This window comes from Phalaenopsis equestris, unplaced genomic scaffold (assembly GCF_001263595.1).
Source record: "Phalaenopsis equestris unplaced genomic scaffold, ASM126359v1 Scaffold000174, whole genome shotgun sequence".
Lineage (NCBI taxonomy): Eukaryota > Viridiplantae > Streptophyta > Magnoliopsida > Asparagales > Orchidaceae > Phalaenopsis > Phalaenopsis equestris.
In genome coordinates this window covers 471,773-494,239 of record NW_018164616.1, presented here as the reverse complement: position 1 = coordinate 494,239, position 22,467 = coordinate 471,773, and the positions used below count along the sequence as shown (strand labels likewise).

The following is a 22,467-nucleotide window of genomic DNA, read 5'->3' as shown; positions in this document are numbered from 1 at the left end:
GTTTAATTTATTCCAGGATTACATAAGTTGATTTGGTATCTACTTATTGTTTTGGTTTTTGGCAAATACCCGGATAGAAGATTAAATTCTACTTGGCTTATTTTCAAACTTAGTTCTTTATTTTGAAGGCAACCTTTCTACGATCTTAATATTGGAATAATAGTTTAATTCTAACAAACATAACTAATATGTCAGGGATTTATGAAGCACTAGCAGCAGTACTAGTATCGTTACCTAAGTTGAGAATTTTGGTATGATTTATCTTAGAGTTCATGATTAATTTTAGCTATTCTATAGATTTTAAGCTAACCTAATATTCCTGTCAGACTTTTAAGCAATATTAATGTAACTATATCAGTAAAATATGATACTTTATTCAGTTTTTATAAATTTTAAAATTGTTATTTTTTACCAAAATGGCCAAGTATAGATGCTTATTATAAAGAAAATTTACATACATACCTCCCAATTCTTATGTATTTACATATCTAACACCAAAAGTTTAATATATATAATATTTTGATATCATATACATAATCATAAAAATGTGTTTATAATTTTTTTAAAAGTTAGTATAGTGATATTTTTAATGTGGTGTTAAAGATTTGAGTGCTATACATGTAAATATGAAAATTTAAGTGTCAATATGTAAATACATAAAAATTATGTGGCATTTATGTTAAAGCCCCTAATATAAAGTTTTTGGTTTTAAATTTTTATCTGGCTTGCTTATTTTATCTTTGACACGCGGCATCCATGACCGTTGGGTTGGGCCACACAAAATTGGACACGTTCTAGAGTCACAGTTTTCTAGGTAGGGCGAGAGGAGTCATTTACAAATCAACTGAGATTATGTGACCTTCACTTGTTCTTTGTTCGATTACTTTAGGCCACAATTTCACATCGTGTCGACAGTGGAATCCTTAACTTTTTCTCTGCAAGTTTATCTGTTGTTTGAACATGCTTTTCAGTAGGATTCAATACATAAAAGATTTTTTACAAAAATTATTAAATTAGTGTTCAATTTATTTGAGAGATCCATTCATATACATAACAAATAAAAGCTCATACTATGCTCTTGTACTATTATTTAATCACCTAAATTATATGGCTTCTCTCTAGTACCTAAACATTCATCAATTTTTTAATATCACATGAAGAACAGCACCATTGCCCCTTTCTTAAAGTGAAACACACTTTTCATGCACAAGTTGAAAGCAACAAAATGTTATATTTGTAAATGCATAAGAATTGTTTTTCCTTTTTTTTCATAACTGTTAAACCGCAGTTCATCAGATTAATAGCTAGCATTTTAAAGCATGGCTTGCAGAAAATCAATGGTAGGAAAAATACACGAAAAAAAAAAAACACAAATTACTATCGAAGTACATTTCAGAGGCGCTTGTTGATTTTCTACTTACCATTCAACTGTTTCAAACAGCTTTTTCAGTATTAGCATTATTCTTGCAACGCAGGCAATCAAAATCCAATTTTTTAAACAATTTTCTTGTAGAAATAATAACCATTTTATTAGTCTCAACAATCGGATCTTACAATCGCTTTAGCAGAAAATCAATAGAAGGAAAAATAGATTACAGAGTACTCATCCGCTCAACAATTTGAATCTCCAACATCAACTTTTTCAGTTCCTTGATCTTCCATTCTACTCTCAACTCCTCCTTTCTCCGCAGCTACGACCTTTTCATCTTTATCTTCTTCTCCACTCGGCACGTCTCTCCTACCATTCTTCTTCGTTCGCAGCAGCTGTGCCAGCCCTTCCAAAGCAATATCAACATCATCGCTTCTCATCAACTGCTCAGCCACTTCAGCGGGCGTCGCCTCCACCTCCTTCAACAACCCTTCAATCTCCTCAAACATGGGATGCTCCTCAACGGCATGGTAATTCGAAGCCAAAACCCTAAAACTATTCGGCCCACAGTAACCCATATGTACATGCATATCCATCCTTCCAGGTCTCAGCAATGCAGGATCAAGCCTTTCTTTATAATTAGTAGTAAAAACAATGATCCTCTCCTCGCCACTCGTCGACCACAACCCATCAATGAAGTTCAGCAATGCAGAAAGCGTCACCTCATCATCAGAAGACCTACTGCTTTCATTCTCCTTCTTCTCTTCATCCCTGTTCTTCAAATCAATGGAACAGTCAATGTAAAGATGACCAAAAACTTGACCCAATTTATTTTAGCAGCTAGTGTGCACAATAGATATGTTATAGAAATTAGAATTTGATTAATTGTTTACACACTATGGGTACTATGCAAGTACATGTATCATTTCAAATAATATAGAATTTTTTTTTTAAACACACTAGTATCAATTGCAAAGGGAAAGTGAAACTCTTTTTATGACTAAAGAAAACCTTACGTAAACTTCAAATAATTATCTGGGAAATATGGTAACAATTTTAGGTGTAAAATAAAGTTACTAAGTTTCTACTAATTTTATTTCAAAATTAAAAGAAAATGCAGAGTTTCTAAACTAGTTTTATGAAGAAGAGTTCCAGTTATTTGAAAGTTCTTTTCCCTTGCAAAAAGATCATAATCAGTGTAAGAATCAAATGTTTAAAGGTTAAAATGTATTTTTATGTCATATAGGAGCATACATAATCCTTACCCTCTTCCGAGTGCATAAAGAATATTGACTAATTTAAAGTAAAGCTTCTAAATCTTATTTTATGTTGGACAGGTTCTAGCCTCTCACCTCTAGATTACGCATTGTGTCATCTGTATAGGACTAACTAGTCCTTAGGTTCCAAGCTCTAGATCAAATTAGTTATGGTTCTAGCATATCACCCTAGAATCACCAATTTACGCCCATCAAAACTTATCTTCTACATATTTGAACTAACCCGTGGATTACCTTCTCACTCTTAAGATTAATGTGATTCTTACTAATTGAGGAACACATAGCCCTCCCAGGTCATTATGGATTCACAACTAGTTTTAACTTTCTAATTAGCCAAAATGAAGGTATAAATGAAGTACAAAGTAATGAATCATCACAAGTAAGGAATAAGAGAAATCTTAAATAATTATAATCATACACACGATTACTTCTTATTGCAAGGAGAAATATAAGGGAAACTACTCAGACTTCGTGGGGATAACACAACAAAACATGATTTATAATAAAATCCAAGTTTACTTAGTAAAACAAAACTCAAACAAAAATACGAAGTACTTATCTGAAACTTCTCCTCAAGAAAACCCTTTGAAGTTCCTTTGATGACTTCTTACTCTCCAGACACTCACAAAAAGACTCTCACTCACAACTCACACACACATGCGCACAAGAGAGCCTCACGCCCTCTCATAAAAATCTTCACCTCCAACCAAGCCCTCTAAAGCCACCATTTTGACGAACCAATTCTTTCTTTAAATACAGCTCTTAAATACATCAAGAGTCACTTCAAACACCCCTTCAAAATTTGTCCAATTCATTGCACAGAAAGTCTAAACCATTTAGAGCGCCTAGGCTCCAACTTTCTAAAAGCCTATTTTAACTATCCGGTGCCTAGGCGTCAGGTCACTTTTTGCTCCTACGCCCCATTTGACCTTATTTTGTTCCATCTTTGCTCATTTTGCTCTTAAACTCCATCTCTTGTACCTGAAATCAAAAATACACAAAATATCTTTCATTAAAGCGCAATATCCTTAAAAATAAGAATAACATGTATATATAAAAAGAATACTTTAATGTGTCTCATCACATCCCAAAAATGGTGTAACAACACACTCTAAATACAGTGCAACGAAACACCCCGATGATGGTGTAACAATGCGACTCACATACAGTGCAATGACACCTTCTGAAAAATGGTGCAACAATGCACCCCAAAAATAGTGAATTTCTTCGGACTTCCAAAGCTCTATACTCATAGCTCACCACTACGAGTTATGTGACCAATTACAGCTTACGTGGTTTGTAGCTCGCGCAGCTTCCGATTCGAGCCTATGTGACCTACAGACATCATCATAGCTTGCTAATACAACCTACGTGACCAACTAGAACCAATGTGGTTTTCTACTTATGCAACTCTTAACTTTGGTCTCTGTGGCCTACAAACATTATCACAGCTCATTACTTCAACCTATGTGATCAACTACGACTTACATGGCTTATAGCTTTTGCAGCGTTCTACTACGATATATGTGGCCAACTGACACTTCTGAAGCAATCATTTGCGCCCCTCGCGTCCAACTATTATCATGGCTTTCAACAATGGCTTACATGATAAACTATCATTACAACCACCATAAAAAAATTACGGTGAATTATTTCCTACATAGCAATCCATTACAATCCTTGCATCATGTCATCACCAAGAACTACATACATTGTAGTCGGACTATAACTATCATTGATGAACTGTTGTTATACATTTACAATGATCAACTTTGTAACTTCATATTTCTTAATTCAAGAGAATAGTGGACATTTATATTCACGATTCATAGTATATTTTTTCAACCAAGCTAGGCCTCCTTATTTTTTTCACTTTCAGCATTTTCCGCATAAAAATTAAGGTATCCCCTCATTCTTATTTCTTTTTAATTACCTAAATGTGTGCTTAGTTTTCATGTAACACTAAAACAATAATTTATTATTCTATCGGTGCAGACCTCCCAACACATCAGTTGAGTTTGATGAATTTTTAGTTTAAGGTAAATCAACTATAAGGGCTTTCAAAATTTTAATATTTAATTGAATGAAAAAGGAATGATGTGTAAAATTTTGGTGAAGTTGAAATTTAACGTTGCATTTCAAAACTTATGTATTTCTTAATTTTAGTGATTTTCAAATAAACTTTAAAGTGCAACAAATGACTGATTACACCCACTCTTATTGTAACCCCTTGACAACAATTGTCATCACCACTGTAGTCGTCTGCTCATCATTGCCCTCATTGGCCGTCATCACCACCACTTGTTGACCACTTACCTTGGCCACCTTTGATCGTGTTTTATATTTATTTATTTATTTTAAAATTAAACACAAAATATAAACTTATGTTTTGATTTTACCCCAAATTAAAGTCCCCAAAATATTTCAAAAAGACTACATTTCAATTACACTTTTTTTTTTCATTTTTCAACAAGCTAAGAGACTCCTTAATTAAAAAAATGGTGCATTTACATACATAGCACAAATTTCTTATTAATTTATATATTTTACACATAAACTTTCATAATTATATGTATACCACTCAAATATTTAATATCACTTAAAAATAACATTATTATTCGTATGAAAAAAATTATTTTTTTCTTGTATATATTTTAAACACTAAAATATTATGTATGTATGTATGTATGTATATATATATATATATATATATATATATATATATATATATATATATATGAGATATATGTAAATAAGTACTTGGCATGTAAATTTCCTTAAAAAGGAAACATTTCCCCACTGCCTGGAGTCGATCACAAACAAATGCATAAGCGAAGTCATTTTTGATCGATGGAGCGGAATCCAACGGTGCACCGAGTAACTTGGGGCGGAAGCCAAGTTACCAACCAAGCACGGAAAGGAATCCGACAAGAATTTTAAAACAGCGAATACCATTCTAGTCTAACCACTGCGTGCTACGTGGCAACATCTATTGCCTCATGCACGCGAAACTGAAAGAGCTCTCGCTGGACCATTCGTGGTCGCGACAATGGCCATATAAAATGAAATAAAAGGCTCAAATTCGTCGACAAGCCATGCCGCCCTATAAATTAAAGAGCAGGGAGATCTACTACATAGAGTAGGGTTTTTTATTTCTCGTTTTTTGTGTGGTTTAACCCGCTATATTCGCTGCCGCGGCCGCCCAGCTCTTTCTCTGCTTGGGGAAAGGGCTATACTTCACATATGGCTTCTTTTAATCGTAAGGATGCTTCGCAGGAGATTGGGGGTTGCATTACACTTGAGCTTTTATGGCTGTAATGAGTTAGCTGTTGTGATTTCAGGTAAGGTTCTCGGTTTCATTGCGCTTGGCTCTCATTAAGTACATAATGGTAGCCATGATTCGAAACGTTGGTTTTTCTTATATGAATTTAGCTGGTTGGGCTTGATTTTTCCTCTTATCTATATGCAGGGGAATTTGTTGTTTGAACTTTTTGGCAGTGTTTTAGAGGGATGTCTTCTTTTAACTCTGCAATTTTGTTGTAACTTGAAGTTAAATTGGCATTTGTTATCCATTTTTTTTGCCTCTTCTCTTATGAGCTCACTCTCTTATGATTGAAGTTGATTTTTAGTTGAAGAGTTATATAAAGTATCTGTCCTTCTGTGTTTGTGTATTTAATGAAATAAGCTCTTCTTTATGCCCGCCTTCATAAAATGGTTTACTTTGCTTTGTGGAAGTTGAAAAAAAAAACACTTATGGGCTGGAGGGGTGTGCAATCGGTTTATTTGGATGATTTGGATAATAGATTTGTGAAATCGTTTTGATTTTTGCCGTATAAAAAATTAATCCGAACCGACCAAACAAATAGTTTGGTTCATTGATTTCGGTTTGGTTTTGGCTAAACTGAAATCAATTTTAAACATAAAGTATTCTTCACAATCAAAATATGGACATTTACATATGTACCAAACAATTCATATGTATATATAAATCTAAGACCCAAGTGAGTGGGATGAAAATTTTCATTTTCAAAACAAGGAAAGTGCTAATACATGTCATTGCACAAAATAATCCCATAAAAGAAAGTTTTCAAAGCCTGAATATCAAAACTACAAAACATAGATAAAAGATGAAGCAACAAATCATTTTATAATGATTTTCGTGGCTACTAGCCCTAGCATAAAAGCCAATAAAAGAACTTTGGGCAATGTTTAATTGCAAGTTGGATTAATGTTAAATAGGATCTATCAAATCTGATAAATCCTTCCATGAAGGTGTAGCTCGTTGATGGCAAAACAAATCCTTTAAATTCGACTCACATTCGGATTTATTAAACCAGGATTTTCGTCATAATGGAGACAAGATGCGGGAAGAAAGTGACGAAATGTAAAAAAAATTAGACGTAACGGAGCTTCGAATTTAACTTTCTTTTTTTGGTGTTTCGATGGATTTTAAGTTAAATTCATGCCTAAATCCTTTTAATAATATGTTACCAAACTCTACCTTAATGAAATTGATCTTGAACAAGAAAATAGAAAACTTAGGAATGCGAAGACAAGATAATTGTTAACTGGTGATGATTTGGAGGTTGATGGCTATAACAAAGAAACTAATCTTTTAGTGATAAAGAAAAAATAAATAAATAGATGAGAAATGACTAATATGAAAGAAAGACGAATAAAGGCTACTTGCTCAAAATAGCAAATGACGAACTGTGAACAACAGAAGCCCTCGCCACCTCGCTAGTATTACTATAGCGAAGGGATAGTGCTTATGCCCTAAGCGCCTTACTAGATGCATGACACTGAACTGGAGGGGGGAAAGCTTATGCTCTAAGGCACGAAACTATGAGTTGGAGCCTCTAGAGGGGTAAAGTGCTATCCAATGATGTGATATTACGATCTAAAATGGGGTGTATGGCTCGTGAGTAGCCTAGGGTCCAAGTTCAAATCCACGCATGGAACGCCTATGCGGCAACCAAGTCTGGGTGATACCCAACAAAACTCGAAAGCTTAAGTTATGAAAATAATATAATATATCTGTGTGTGTGTGCCCACGTGCGCATGGAACACCTAAGTGGCGACCAAGCTTGGGTGATGCCCAACGAAACTCGAAAGCTTAAGTTATGAAAATAATATAATATATCTGTGTGTGTGTGGTTTTCAGCCTTACTAGATTTTTTTAATCATAATGCAATTCAAAAACCGAAAACTAAATGTTTCAATCATTCAAACCTATATCAAAACTACTAATTTACAAATATTTGCTTTGGTTTGGTTTTTCATTTATAACTAAAGAGTGCACACCCATTAGTTATTGTCGAGATTAGTGGAGATCTGGTCCACTTCTACAATAGGGAAGTAATTAATATTGCTTACTTTGCTAATCTTGTGACTTCCTCTTTCTGTTGAACCGTGTAATCTCAAACAGCTCTCCCGCCTCCCTGCTCATGCGGTCCCGCCAAAGCTTTCCTGCCCTTCACACGGTTCTGCCAAACCTTCCCTCTGTTGCTTCCTTATTTGGCTTTTATGCTTATTATAAGGCCATAGCCTGCCAGAGAATAGAACCATTTCAAAAAAACTCCTCTTCGGTTGAAGCATTAAGGAAAAGAAAAGAAAAGCTTTTCTTTTGGTTTCCTTTTCCTTGGCTTGTGGAACAAGAAAACTTCTTGTGTTATTTGGTCTTCCTTCACGTGTGTTTGAGAGAGAGGAAGAGAGAGAGAAGAAGAGAAGAGGAAGGAGAGGTGAAGAAAGAGAGAGAAGAAAAGAGAGAGCTTCTTTTTTCTTGTAATCCGACGTGATTGACTGATGTAATTCCTCAAGTAATAAAATCCTCTGCAATTTCGTAGACGTAGGCAATTTGTCGAACAACGTAATTAGTGGAGATCTGGTCCACTTCTACAATAGGAAAGTAATTAATATTGCTTACTTTGCTAATCTTGTGACTTCCTCTTTCTGTTGAACCGTGTAATCTCAAACAGCTCTCCCGCCTCCCTGCTCATGCGGTCCCGCCAAAGCTTTCCTGCCCTTCACACGGTTCTGCCAAACCTTCCCTCTGTTGCTTCCTTATTTGGCTTTTATGCTTATTATAAGGCCATAGCCTGCCAGAGAATAGAACCATTTCAAAAAACTCCTCTTCGGTTGAAGCATTAAGGAAAAGAAAAGAAAAGCTTTTCTTTTGGTTTCCTTTTCCTTGGCTTGTGGAACAAGAAAACTTCTTGTGTTATTTGGTCTTCCTTCACGTGGGTTTGAGAGAGAGGAAGAGAGAGAGAAGAAGAGAAGAGGAAGGAGAGGTGAAGAAAGAGAGAGAAGAAAAGAGAGAGCTTCTTTTTTCTTGTAATCCGACGTGATTGACTGATGTAATTCCTCAAGTAATAAAATCCTCTGCAGTTTCGTAGACGTAGGCAATTTGTCGAACAATGTAAATTTGTGTGTTTCTGCTGTTTTTTTTTTTATTTTTCTCGTTCCAGTTTTTCGCTTTATTGTCGTCATTTTTCACAACATTTGATTTCGGAGTTTTGGTTCAAGGCTGAAAGAAAACGATGGGCGAAGACTAAGTGATGGCAACGAGGATCGAGAAGTTTAATGACATAGATTTTGGTTACTGGAGGATTTAGATAGAGAACTATCTCTGTGGGAAGAAACTTCATCTTTCGTCATTAAGAAAGAAACCAGAAAAAATAAAAAAAATAGACGAGGCGGAATGGAATTTGTTGGATCGACAGGTTCCGAGAGGTTATTCGATTGACCCTATCGAGATCCGTTGCCCGCAGCATCATCAAGAAGAGGACTACTGCAGATCTCATGGCGGCTTTATCAAGTATGTATGACAGTTATCCGCAAACAACAAGGTGCACCTTGATGAAGAAGTTACTCAACTTAAAGATGTAGGAATGTGTTTTTGTTGCTTTACACCTGAATGATTTCAATACTATCACAAATCATGTGTCATCTGTTGAAATTGATTTTGATGATGAGATACGTGTGCTGATATTGTTGGCATCATTGTCAAATAGTTGGGATGCCATGAGGCTGACAGTGAGCAATATTGCAGGTAAATCCAAACTGAAATATGATGATATTCATGATTTGATTCTAGCTGAGGAGGTGCGCAGGAAAGATTTTTGGCGAGACCTCAGGTTCGAGTTCAACACTGATTGTTGATTCTAAAGGGAGATCACAAGACAAGAACTCAAACAGAGGAAGATCAAAATTAAAGTCTAGTCAACAAACAACCTGCTGAAATTGTGGCATGGTTGAGCACATAAAAAAAAAACTGCAGAAATTCTAAGAAGTATGAGAATGATGGTACTAATGATCTAACTGAAGAGATATAATATGCACTATTGCTGGCAGTTCACAGATCTGTTGATGACTGGATACTGGATTCAGGGGTTTCCTTCCATACATCTTCCCACCTGGAGTTAATGTGAAACTATGTTGCAGTTAACTTTAGGAATGTATATTTGGCTGATGGAAAATCTCTGAACGTGGTGAGGATAAGAGACGTTGATATTGCACTCCTTGATATTGCACTATATTGCACTCCTTAACAAGAGCAAATGGACTTTGCAAAAGGTCAGACACGTTTCTGAGTTGAAGAAAAACCTCATCTCTATTGGGTAACTCAATGAGGGTAGTCATTCGGTAGTGTTCTTAGATAGCACATGGAAGTTTACCAAAGGAGCATTAGTATTGACTCGGTATAAATAAAACTGACACACTATATATGACTGCAGGTTTACTCAGGCATGGACACATGAGTCAGAGGTGCATTATATGAAAGCAGAAGAAAGTCAGTTTTCTGAAAAGTTGCAGAGCACGAAATGCAGGAAAATCGAATCTTGTACGGATAGATGATGGAGAACCACAGAGCCACGAAGAAATCTTGCAAGGTGAAAGTTCAAGCAAGTGAGAGCTGATAGATCTACTATGGAAGAAGGAATTGCATAACAAGTGGGTGTACCGGGTGAAGATTGTGTTTGATGGCAATAAGAAGTATAAGACTAGACTTATTGCAAAAGGCCTTCAAATGAGACAAGATATTGTCATGCAGTGAGAGTTGAAAATAGATTCATGAGTAACCCGTGAAAGAGCTTGGAGGTACAAGACTATGTTGATATTGATATGTCGACTGAGGGTGTTACTCTTGAGAAGCTGAAGTTGTGCTCGACTTCAGTTGGTCTTCTGGTATGAAGACCGGAGTCTTGAGTTGCAGAAGTAGGGGATCATGTATGAGGAAAAAGAACCGTGCAGTTAATGGATGATGCAATCAGTGTCTCAGACTCAAAGTGGGAGAATTGTTGAGATTAGTGGAGATCCGGTCCACTTCTACAATTAAAAAGTAATTAATATTCCTTAGTTTGCTAATTTCGTGACTTCCTCTTTTTGCTGAACCGCTTAATCGCAAACAGCTCTCCCGTCTCCCTGCTCACGCGGTCCCGCCAAAGCTTTCCTACTCGCGGTCTCGCCAAAGCTTCCCTCGCTTCCTTATTTGGTTTTTATGCTTATTATAAAGCCACAACCTGCCAGAGAGTAAGACCACTCCCAAAAACTCCTCTTCGGCTGAAGCATTAAGGAAAAGAAAAGAAAAGCTTTTTTTTGTTTTCCTTTTCCTTGGCTTGTGGAACAAGATAACTTCTTGTGTTATTTGGTCTTCCTTCACGTGGCTTTGAGAGAGAGGAAGAGAGAGAAGAAGAGGAGAGGAAGGAGAGGTGAGGAAAGAGAGAGAAAGGAAGAGAGAGAGATTTTTCTTTCTTGTAATCGTCGACGTGATCGACGGGTTCTCAAGTAATAAAATCCTCTGCAGCTTGGTGGACGTATGCAATTTGCCAAACCACGTAAATCTGTGTTTCTGCTGTGTTTTTTTCTGCTTTGGATTTTTCTTGTTTCAGTTTTTCACTTTATTGCCGCTGTTTTTCACAACGGTTATGGCATGACTTTTAAACTTTATAATGATGTTGATCGTCATTTTATTAGAACAAAAATAAATTTGATCTCCATCGAGTTCAAAGATTGTGGCTTTCCTACCTGAAGTCAATAACTTCTGAAATTAATTTTATTTTGCTGCTAAACTTTAATTGGTGGATAATTAGTTTTGTTCAGATAACATGAACAGTGTCGGTAAGGTGGGAGTACACATCCACACACTTTGCTCATGTAAATATATAACTACTTATTTTTGCTCATATGACTACATGGTTGTGTACTACTAATACCACCCATTGCTGCTGTCGGGATAAATGACAATTCGAAGGTGCTGACAACTTTGGATAAACAACATTTTTGAGTTTGCAAGCAACCTCAAAAATCAGGTAGGAAAGATAAAGAGAATGGAACACAAATTTTGATAGCCCGTCACATTCTTTCATTTCATTCCAATGTTTCTTAATGGAGGTTATTCATAGATGCAAATGATTACTAATTTATTGCTAACCAAACAACTCATATTAATTTAATACAAGATTTAATCATCTTATATTTTCTCTATCTTATCATTTAATTTAACATCAAGTGACCTTACTCTCAAGGTCGAGCAAATTATGAAATGAATTGTGGTAAGAAGAGATTATGTGGTATTACATGAGAAGACTTTGTTAATGATCAGATGTTCTTCATAGATGTGCTTTCCATTATGCAGTGAAGTATTATTTTCCATATAGAAGCAATGACTTTGCTTTGCGTAATATCTTCAGGTGAAGGTTGTTGTTGATTTTTGCTAAGCTACGAAGTGCTTGACACTTGTATATTGAGGTAGGTTGACCTTGGCTTCACAGGAGGGATTTTGATTGCTAACAGAAAAACAATGTTTTGGACACAGATGACATAAAGCAATTTCTTGAGTATGTGAAATGGAGTTTGGGATGGATATTGGTGATCTTGTATGATTTTTACACAATCTTCATAAACGGATGCGGATGAAAGTGACAATTTGAGTTCACCGGTAACTTCAGAAATCGGGTCGAGAAGAATAAGAGAAGGAAACACAAATTTGGGAAGACTTTATTGAAAGCAATAATTGACACCGGAGCTACATCTTGCTGTGCAAGCATTGATTCTGTTCTAAAAGAAGTTCTTGAAGAACTGAACTATCAAGTTTCATTTAGTGGAGTGAACTCCACTACAAATTTAGGCAAAAAGATGAAAGACGGAAAGATGTATATTGCAGAACACAGCTTCAAGATACCGTTAATCTATTGCATGAAGATAGAGATAAATGACGGTATTCAAATGCTTATAGGATGTAACTTTATTCGGAGCATGCATGGAGGCATGCGAATTGATGGTAATACTGCTACATTTTATAAAGAAATAACTCATGTTTCGACCACTATTGACGTTGAAGTTGTAGCCAAGCAGATTCCAGAGCTAGAAATTCAGGCAAAAAGATGAAGGACGGAAAGATGTATATTGCAGAACACAACTTCAGGATATCGTTAATTTATTCCATGAAGATAGAGATAAATGACGGTATTCAAATGCTTATAGGATGTAACTTTATTCGGAGCATGCATCGAGGCATGCGAATTGAAGATAATATCGTTACATTTTTTAAAGAAATAACTCATGTTTCGACCACTATTGACGTCAAAGTTGTTGTCAATCAGATTCTAGAGCTAGAAATCTTTAGTTCTTCAAGAACTTCTTTTGGAATGGAATCAATGCTTGCACAGCAAGATGTAGCTCCGGTGTCAATTATTGTTTTCAACTTAAAACGCTCCACACCTGGAACTTCAAATGTAATTATTAAATTAAACAATTTATTGATAATCCTTTTGGGAGGCCTCTGTGCTTGTTCTTTCAAGGCTTCAGAGAACATTTTGTCTCATGCTCATCAATTTGTTCAGGATTATCTTCTTCCTCAAACGTGACAACCTTTTTACCCTTGTCTCTTAGGGTAAGCTCTTGCATATCTTCAGCTAACTACTTCTCCATCTTTTGTTGAAGCTGCTCCTTCAGCCTTCTATTTTTTTTGAAGCAGGTGCTCTGTGTATTTTACCAATTCGTGGATTAAGTTGTCCTTTGATTGAAACTGAAGTAGGTATAACTCTTTCTGAACAATTATTGCTAAGTAGAACTTAGCACACGGTGGGCATGCAGTTAGTTTGCATAAGATGCAATGTACTCTCATATTTGGATTTGTAATGATATAACAATAAAAACATCGAGAGTATTGACTTTTTATGGGTTTGTTATGCTCTCATTGATGCGAGCACTTCTCTTGATCATCCTTTAATTTGATTAAGCATCTTCATCTGTAGTCCTCCTTCATCATTAGCCCAAATTCCTCAATCGGGCAGTTTTTCAAGGCACTGCGGATATGTGTGAGAGTATTCAATCTTTCTCCCTCGGAGATCGAACAGATTGCGTCTTCATTGAGATCTACAAAGAGAACATCACCCTTTTTGCTCTTACATTCCTTGGCGAAGTGGCCTTCATCGCCACAGATGTAACACCGGCATTTAGCAGACTTCGATTTGTTTTTATTTTTGATGACCCAAACATGTGAATCATGCTGCTTTCCCTTGTAGTTCTTTGATTTGAGCAAGTCGTATCTCTTGTGCTGGTTATAGAATCCAGGCACAGGTATTTTCTTGCACACAGAGAGATCCTTGATCCCTCTTTGTACCGCGGCTTTCTTGCACAATTCTGCAAGGTACTGATAGGTAAACCGAATCCTTGGCATAACCCCAACTGTATTTCCGGGGTACTTCTTCTCGAATGCCTCCTCTATTTCATTGTCAATAATTGGGGGCTTCTTTCGGAAAAACTTGTCAGATAACTCTTGACTGATGTACATTTGTCCATACTTTGCGGCTAATACTTTATAGTCATTCATATAATCGAACATGTTCTTTATTTCAGAACATGTTAGCCGCTCCAGATCCAAGTTGGCTCGATTTTGTTCATCAGTTGAGTCTTGGTAAGGGTCTTTTAGTAAAATTACCCTTCTGATGGCTGAAAGTACGTTCTGTGGATCGTCGGCGATGTTGATCAATTCTTCATACTCATCTTCGAACGTCATCCTCCACTGGATCCAAATTTTCTTTTCGACTTCCTCTAACAAATTCTCGATAAACAATACCTTTGATTTATTATCCTCAAATTGTTTATCATTCACCAAGTTCAGATTAATTGATTCCCATATGGAAATTATATCATTATAGAGGGAAAAGTCGTTTGACAGAACAAGCATTACACAATGTGCATTTTGTGCGAACGGCAGCGTCCACATGTTATGCTGGTATGAGCGTTTAAAATCCGAGGCTCGTGACCTCAGGTTTTGGAAGCTATTGGAAGAGGAAGAAAAGGGATCCGCCTGCGCTCCAGAAATTGCAGGTGGATACATAATCGGATTTATAACCAGTTCATTAGGAGGTAGATAGGAAGAGGAAACAGACGCATAAGCACTGTCTTCTTTGGCAGCCATCTTCCTGAGACATTGATAGTCTAACTCTGCAAGTTGGTCTTCAATGTTTAGGTAGACCATCTCGGATTCAAAGCACCTGCTTGAAGAAAATAGAAGATTGAATGAGCAGCTTCAGCAAGAGATGGAGAAGCAGTTAGCTGAAAATATGCAAGAGCTTACCCTAAGAGACAAGAGTAAAAATGTTGTCACGTTTGAGGACAATGAAGAAGATGAATTAAAACATTGAAGACCAACTTGCAGAGTTTATAGGAGAAGAAAACTTATAATCGGTAGAACTAACATTTTTTATTTGTCTTTTATAACGATCTCAAAAAATAGGATTATAACAATGCTGCTCTTGTCATTGTACTCTTTAGATCAAGTAACACCACATTGATTTTCGCCATTGTTGACTTCATCTCCAATCAACCAGTTCTTGCATTGTAGCTAGTTGCAATCATTTTTGTTGTCAATTTTTTCAAAATCATTCTGATTCTCATCAGATTTTGCTGCATCTCTGCTCGCACCCCGCAAGCATCATCTCCTATCTTCAATATTGCATTACCAAGATACATATCATCACTATTTGCATCTCTACTAATGATCTTACGATCATCATCATTCGCAAGTCCATCATTTTTTGTCGTTATTTTATTCTCCTTCACAAATCTTGCTCACTCTCCGCTCTCCACTCTCCGCTCTCCGCTCTCCACTCTCCAGCATTTTGTATAACCCAACGCTCCATTCATTGATCTACCCATCTCCTCTTTTGAGCCACCATCCCTTAGAATTCATGAAGATCTATAATGCCCTTGCTACAATGTCATGGTCATGGAGAAAAGATCAAAATGAGGCCCATCACTGACTCCAAGCTTTTTCTAGAGATTCGTTACCTTGACACCATGCCACTTCGTCAAGAATTGCATTTCCATCCAGTGCAGTCACTTTTGAATTCGGTTCACCATTCTTCTTAAAATTGCAACTATTTTCTGGTTATATCAAAGAGACCATTTGGATGAACCTTTATCGTGGGGGCCACCACTTGTTATTTTTTCTATTTGCTTTCCTATTTTTCAATTTTTCCCATCTCATTTGACATACCTAAACTTTTTATGATCTTTGAAATTATCAAGATTCTCAAAAAGCATTGTTTCTAGTTTGTGTAATGTTGGAATCTTGATTAAAAAATTTTTGTGTCGTTAGTTGTCATAATTTTCATGTCATGATGTGGAACATAAACTTAGCCTTTTCTGTGCATGTATATCATAGGAAAAAACCCTCCACTTTTCACATTCGGGCTTGAGATCACCAATGACAGAGATATCCTTTGGAGAGTTGTCGAGAGGAAAGATGTTGATATGACTTATATTCAAGTCATTAAAGATACGTATACAAGAACTTTTACTTGTGTTCGAAGGATTGACCAAATATTTTCCTATTTCTATTGGTTTACATTAGTGATCGACTTGAAGCCCATATCTTTTTGCTTTAGTTATGGTTGGTCTTACTGGACACTTACAGAAGAATGTATCTTGGTGTATACTTTTTGCTGATGATATCCTTCTCGTGGATAAAACGAGAGAAAAAGATCAGGAAAAACTTGAATTATGGATGTCTACCTTGGAGTCTAAAGTTTATCATTTGAGTAGAACTAAAACTAAATACATGGAATGTAGTTTTAGTAGTAGTAGCTCTAGTGACAGAAATGTAACTATGGGTGATCAAAACATTAAAAGGTGTGAATGCTTCAGATATCTCAGGTCTATTGTTCAAAGTGATGGTGATATTGATAGGGATGTTATTAGTAGAGTTCAAGTCGGTTGGTTTAAGTGGAGGAATGCTTTGGGCCTATTGTGTGATAGAAAAGTACAGCTTAGATTGAAAGAATGATTTTATAAGATGATGGTGAGACCTACAATGCTCTATGGCACTGAATGTTGGTCTTTAAAATTAAAAGAGAAGCATAAAACGCATAAAACTAAGTTTAAGTGTTGCCGAGATGAGAATGATTAGGTGGATGAGTGGCTTTAGACTTAGAAGAGTAGACGTTGGTGTGGCTCCAGTGATATCGAGATGAGAATGCTGGTCTATTGTTTAAAATGCGAAATGAATATATCCGTGATAGGGTTGGTGTAGCTCTAGTGGCGGACAAAATTAGAGAGAGTCGTCTTAGATGGTTTGGTCATATTAAACGTTGACCATTTGATGATCCAATTAGAAGAGTAGATGTTCTAGATTCGACTTATGTTAAGAAAGGTAGAGGTAGACCTAGGTTGACTTGAGCATATTGTATAAAAAATTATCTTAATTTATTAGAATTAAATGAATATATGACACTAAATAGGACGCAATGGAGAAAAAGGATTTATGTAGCAGACCCCACTTAGTGGGATAATGGTTTTGTTGTTGTTGTTGTTGTTGTAGTTATAATTTCCATTTGGCTCCATCTTTTCCTTGTTGATAAGGGACTAATTATACAATGTGATCTCTTACAAACAAAAGCCCAAATAATTTCTCTTCTACCACCTCATGTTGATCCTATCATTAGAGTTCGTTGTTCTCGGCCAATCTAACAATTGCCATGGCCTTAGCCAAACGTCTGAGTCTATCAATTTGAACAATTTCAGCAGCTCAAATTCCATCTCCAATAGCAATTCAAATCACAAATCTTTATCACCTCTTGCTTGATCAACCATCACTTGCCCAACTTTGAGGAAATGCCATTTTAAAGGGGTAGGTAATGATAACATAAGTAAGAAGAAGATGATTAATTTTTTCTTTAGATTAATAAGAGTTGTTAATTGGTTAAAATTTAGTCATAAATTAGTAATCATGTACATTTATCAATAGCCTCCACTTGGAGAAAAAAAAAAGAAAATATCAAGCTGAATCTTCCCAAAATTTTGTTATCTTCTTTTATTTCCCTCACCTAATTTCTAGAGTTGCCAGGGAACTCAAATCCCCTATTTATCTAAAATGTCCGGTGCCCTCAGTTTTTGTTTATCTTAATATTAGAATTGGGATTGCAACAACTGCTGTGTAAAATGTATGCAGCTTTGAATGTGTTATCTGGATGCATTAATTTGTCTAATTTGTGCGTCCTCAATCACTTGAAGCTTAGCATGTCCCCTGAAATTTAGACTATACATTGGCTGCCTCCTGTTGTGTTCCTCAATTCGGCAATAATTATGATGCTCTGTGATCTTATTGTAAAATGTATGTTTTATTAGAGCTTAGCATTTTGATTGTCGTAAATCTTCACCATTATTTTAGTTACTCTTATGAACTGTTCAGTAATTTAGATGTCCTTTTTTTCATGGTTTCTTCCTCTAGTGTAACAATTAGAAGTGCTTCATCTACACTTATTTCTGTAAGATTTTGCCTCAATTTTCACCTTTTGTTTACGATACTTTGCAGATTCCTATCTTCTCTAATGTATTTACCTCTTAATTTCATAATTAATTTTGTGAAAGTAATATTAGAAAGAATTAGCTTCTTTGCTGGTGCTCTTTTCTTAAGGCAAATTATCATTGATTTTATTGGTCTATTTCTAATAAATTTATATCAGATGAATTATGTCTCCTAAAACTGAGTAGCCATTTTCCATTCTCCGATTAAGATTAAGTTTAAGTCTCCTTTTCCATAATTGGCAGCACTCTTATTCTATGCAGATTCACCATTTTTTTGCGTCGATTAACCTTAAATTCTCTCTCCGAGTAGGCTATGGATGTAGGCATTTAGTCATCTAAAGAGCGGCTGATGCCACACATTAGATAATTTGGTTTTCAGCGGAGAATAATGTCGTAAAATTTGACATTTTTGGCATTCAATTTTTATATTCTTCTTGAAGAGTGGAGAACCATGATTTTTCCTAATTTGTTTTGATTGATATCAGAATGATGAAAATGGAATCTATTATGAATTTTAGTTCTGATAAAAAACTATGAAAATGGAATATATGTTTTGCATTTGCGTCTTGTAGTATGTTACTCTCAGGAAAGTAATTACTTCTTGTGTGTTTATTCTCACTTATGATAAAAAAACTATGTTCTTGTAGAATATTTTTTTTATATTTAAAAAGAAATATTGATTTTGCTCCCTGATGCTGAGTTCCTTCCATCTCAATTCATTTGCAGAGCTCCAGAAATTCTTATCTAAACATTAAATAATTTATTTAAAATGTTGAGGACGAAGCAGATCAGCCAACTTTCCCAGTGTGCCAGATCCTTTTATCTAAGTGGCCCAATATATGGCACAGCCGATGGCACCCCAACCTGTTCAGAAGAAGACAGACATGCTGCGAGAAGTCAGTCTAGAAATTCCGAAGTCCTACTTCTGCAACAGAAATCCCATGTTTTGTCTTCTCCTGCAACTACTACAGGATCTTCCAGTTTCAGAAATGCATTTGGAACCACCATTACATTAGCTTCGAAGGCTTCATCATTCCCTTCATCATCTTCACAAGTCTACATGCCTATTTCTTCATTAAGATCGGATGTAAATGCGGTAAATGAAAATGTTATGCTGAACATAAATGTTGATGTTTCTAACAAAGATTTGGTTTCTAACAAAGATTTGGCACTCCCTTCAAAGGCCAAAGATGACAAGTTTGACAATGCAGGCAGTCCAACTGCTTGTAAACAAGCTCTTCCTGATCCTATGTGTTTGAAAGCTGACTCTAAGCAGCCAACAACTCTTCCAAAATCCTTCTATGAAAAGCCTCGTTGCCGAGCTAAGTACTCTAAAGTTCAGACGAACTCTCCCAACATCATAGAATGTGGACCTGATTCAGTTTCCACTGTTCACACAGATCCAAGTACTGCACCTGAAAAGTCCGGTACGATGCGAACCATGCAGACCAAACATTTGAATGCTACGAGAACAAAAAAATCCCAATCGAAATCTCAAAACTGGAATGATCATAGACAAACCATTCCAGAGAATGAAACCTTCCATCCTGGTGTCTTCACTTCATCCACAAAATTGACAGGAAGATTCTCAGAAGAAAACATTGCGGTAATGGAATCTAATAATCATGTATCTGCTCATAAATCCTCGCAAAATTTGAAATCTTCAAGGTTTCGCCCTGTGGTTTTACAGTCTCCCAAACGTCCTATCAACCCTCTACTTACAACCGAACACTATTACCATGTATTACAGCAGCAAAAATGGGGTCCCATGGCTGAAGTCTGCCTGAATAATCTCGAACATAAACTCAATGCCTTTCAAGCAAACCAAGTGCTAAAACTATTATGTGATCATTCCATTGCCCTCGGGTTTTTTGGATGGCTGAAAAGGCAACCTGAATTCAAGCACGACGAATATACATACACAACCATGATTGGCGTTCTCGGTAAAGCTAGACAGTTCAACACGATGAGAGAACTTCTACAAGAAATGATTAGCAACGGATTTTCGCCAACTGTCGTCACATATAATCGCATGATCCATGCATACGGCCGTGCCAACTATATTGGCGAGGCTGTCAAAGTTTTCCACGAAATGCAGGAACTCGGTTTTGAGCCCGACCTCGTCACTTACTGCACTCTAATTGATATTCACGCGAAAGCTGGCTTTCTCGACATCGCACTCGATCTCTATCACAGAATGCAATCCGTAGGTCTCTCCCCAGACACTTTCACATACAGTGTGATGGTGAACTGCCTTGGCAAAGGCGGCCAACTCGCTGCCGCTCAGAAGATGTATGATGAAATGATCGAAAATGGTTGTATTCCTAATCTTGTGACATATAACATCATGATAGCTCTGCAAGCTAAAGCAAGGAATTATCCAACTGCTGTTAAACTTTATAGAGACATGCAGTTCGCTGGATTTCATCCTGATCGGGTCACTTACAACATTGTCATGGAAGCTCTTGGTCACTGCGGTCATATTGAGGAAGCAGAAGTTGTGTTTAATGAGATGAGGAAAGACTGTGTCCCAGATGAGCCCGTTTACTGTCTTCTGGTAGATTTATGGGGTAAGGCTGGCAACATCGAGAGAGCTCAGGCATGGTACCGTGCGATGCTTGAGGAGGGTTTGAAGCCGAACACTCCTACATGTAACTCCTTACTGAGTGCCTATCTTCGAGCACACCGGTTCACTGAGGCTCGTGATGTTCTTCTAAACATGCTCTGTGTTGGATTAGTGCCATCCTTACAAACCTATACTCTTCTTCTCAGCGGCTGCAGAGAATCCAACTCAGAGATGGCTTTGTGCTGTGAGTTAATGGCCATCACAGGCCATCCAGCTCATTCCTTCCTCTCATCCCTACCAAATGCAGAGCCAAGCGGGCAGAATGTGAGGGATCATACAAGCCATTTTTTTGATCTGATGCACAGTGAAGACCGGGAAAGTAAGAGGGGACTTGTTGATGCTGTCGTTGATTTCCTTCACAAGTTTGGCCTCAAGGAAGAGGCTGGATTTGTGTGGGAAGTCGCCGCACAACGAAATGTTTATCCCGAGTCGTTGAGGGAGAAAAGTAGAGCGCATTGGCTTATTAATCTTCACGTAATGTCTGAAGGGACGGCGGTGACTGCGTTGTCGAGAACGTTGGCTTGGTTTCAGCGGCGGATATTGGATGCAGGTATGAGGCCCTGGCGGATCGAAATTATAACCGGATGGGGAAGGCGAAGCAGGGTTACTGGTTCTTCTTTGGTTAGGCAGGCTGTGGAGGAACTGCTTCATGTCTTCCAGTTTCCTTTCAGTGCTAATAGCAATTCTGGGTGCTTTGTGGGATGTGGGGAGCCTCTCAATCAATGGCTTTTAAATTCTTACGTGGAGAGAATGCATTTGTTGTAGCTTTTGGGTTCCTAATTTATATGTTATTATGGGTAATTCAAATGGCGGTTTTGTTGTGTTGAACTGTTAGTTTTGAGGTTATTTTGCACGTTGATTTCGCCTAAGTAGTTAAAATGCTTTTACTTAAGTTTAGAGTCTAATTAATGTGGCTTTTAGAGAGATTTTGGTATTGAAACATCATAGTTAAAAATTATAGTGAAATCTATGTATTTGATGTATTTCTCGACTATAAGCCTTTAGATTTTAGTTGTTGGGGATCATTCATCGGTTATTTTGTGTTGGAGTTCTTTGGATTAAAGGAAAAAGTTCATGATGTGGGAAAAAATTTGCGTACGTAAGACGTACGCAGCGTTGCTTGTGTCAGGGTTATAGAGAGGGTATTGGGGGTTATATCTGTGTTATACTTTATGTAACATCCCTGTAACTTATCTGTAACTTACAAATGTATGAAAACAGAATCGTGATCAGGGTTATAGAGAGGGTATTGGGGGTTATATCTGCGTTATACTTTATGTAACATCCCTGTAACTTATCCGTAACTTACAAATGTATGAAAACAGAATCGTGGAACTTACTAGAAGGTACATGGAGGTTACAGAGAATATAACGTGGAT

At 36.7% G+C, this 22,467-nt stretch overlaps 2 protein-coding genes across 2 annotated transcripts; one reads left to right on the top strand and one right to left on the bottom strand.

Annotated features, from left to right (window-relative positions):
• Nucleotides 1-1,510: 1,510 nt before the first annotated feature.
• LOC110022157 (AAA-ATPase At3g50940-like) lies at nucleotides 1,511-5,601 on the bottom strand. Its single transcript, XM_020720973.1, has 2 exons — nucleotides 5,529-5,601; nucleotides 1,511-2,186 (listed from the first exon to the last, which is right to left on the bottom strand). Exons 1-2 carry the CDS (start codon nucleotides 5,599-5,601, stop codon nucleotides 1,612-1,614), a joined length of 648 nt encoding a protein of 215 aa, XP_020576632.1. The 3' UTR covers nucleotides 1,511-1,611.
• A 135-nt stretch (nucleotides 5,602-5,736) lies between these two features.
• Nucleotides 5,737-22,067, top strand: LOC110022187 (pentatricopeptide repeat-containing protein At1g74750-like). The gene is made up of 2 exons (XM_020721008.1): nucleotides 5,737-5,987; nucleotides 19,189-22,067. Exon 2 carries the CDS (start codon nucleotides 19,232-19,234, stop codon nucleotides 21,851-21,853), a length of 2,622 nt encoding a protein of 873 aa, XP_020576667.1. The 5' UTR covers nucleotides 5,737-5,987; nucleotides 19,189-19,231; the 3' UTR covers nucleotides 21,854-22,067.
• The last annotated feature ends 400 nt before the right edge of the window (nucleotides 22,068-22,467 follow it).

What these genes read in the sequence shown, in the direction of transcription:
- LOC110022157 (XM_020720973.1), bottom strand. Translation starts at nt 5,601, where the DNA reads ATGGTATTCGCTGTTTTAAAATTCTTGTCGGATTCCTTTCCGTGCTTG. An exon ending in TAACTTGGCTTCCGCCCCAA is followed by an intron (nt 2,187 to 5,528) that starts GTTACTCGGTGC and finishes AATTGGGTCAAG; the next exon opens with TTTTTGGTCATCTTTACATT.
- LOC110022187 (XM_020721008.1), top strand. Translation starts at nt 19,232, where the DNA reads ATGTTGAGGACGAAGCAGATCAGCCAACTTTCCCAGTGTGCCAGATCC.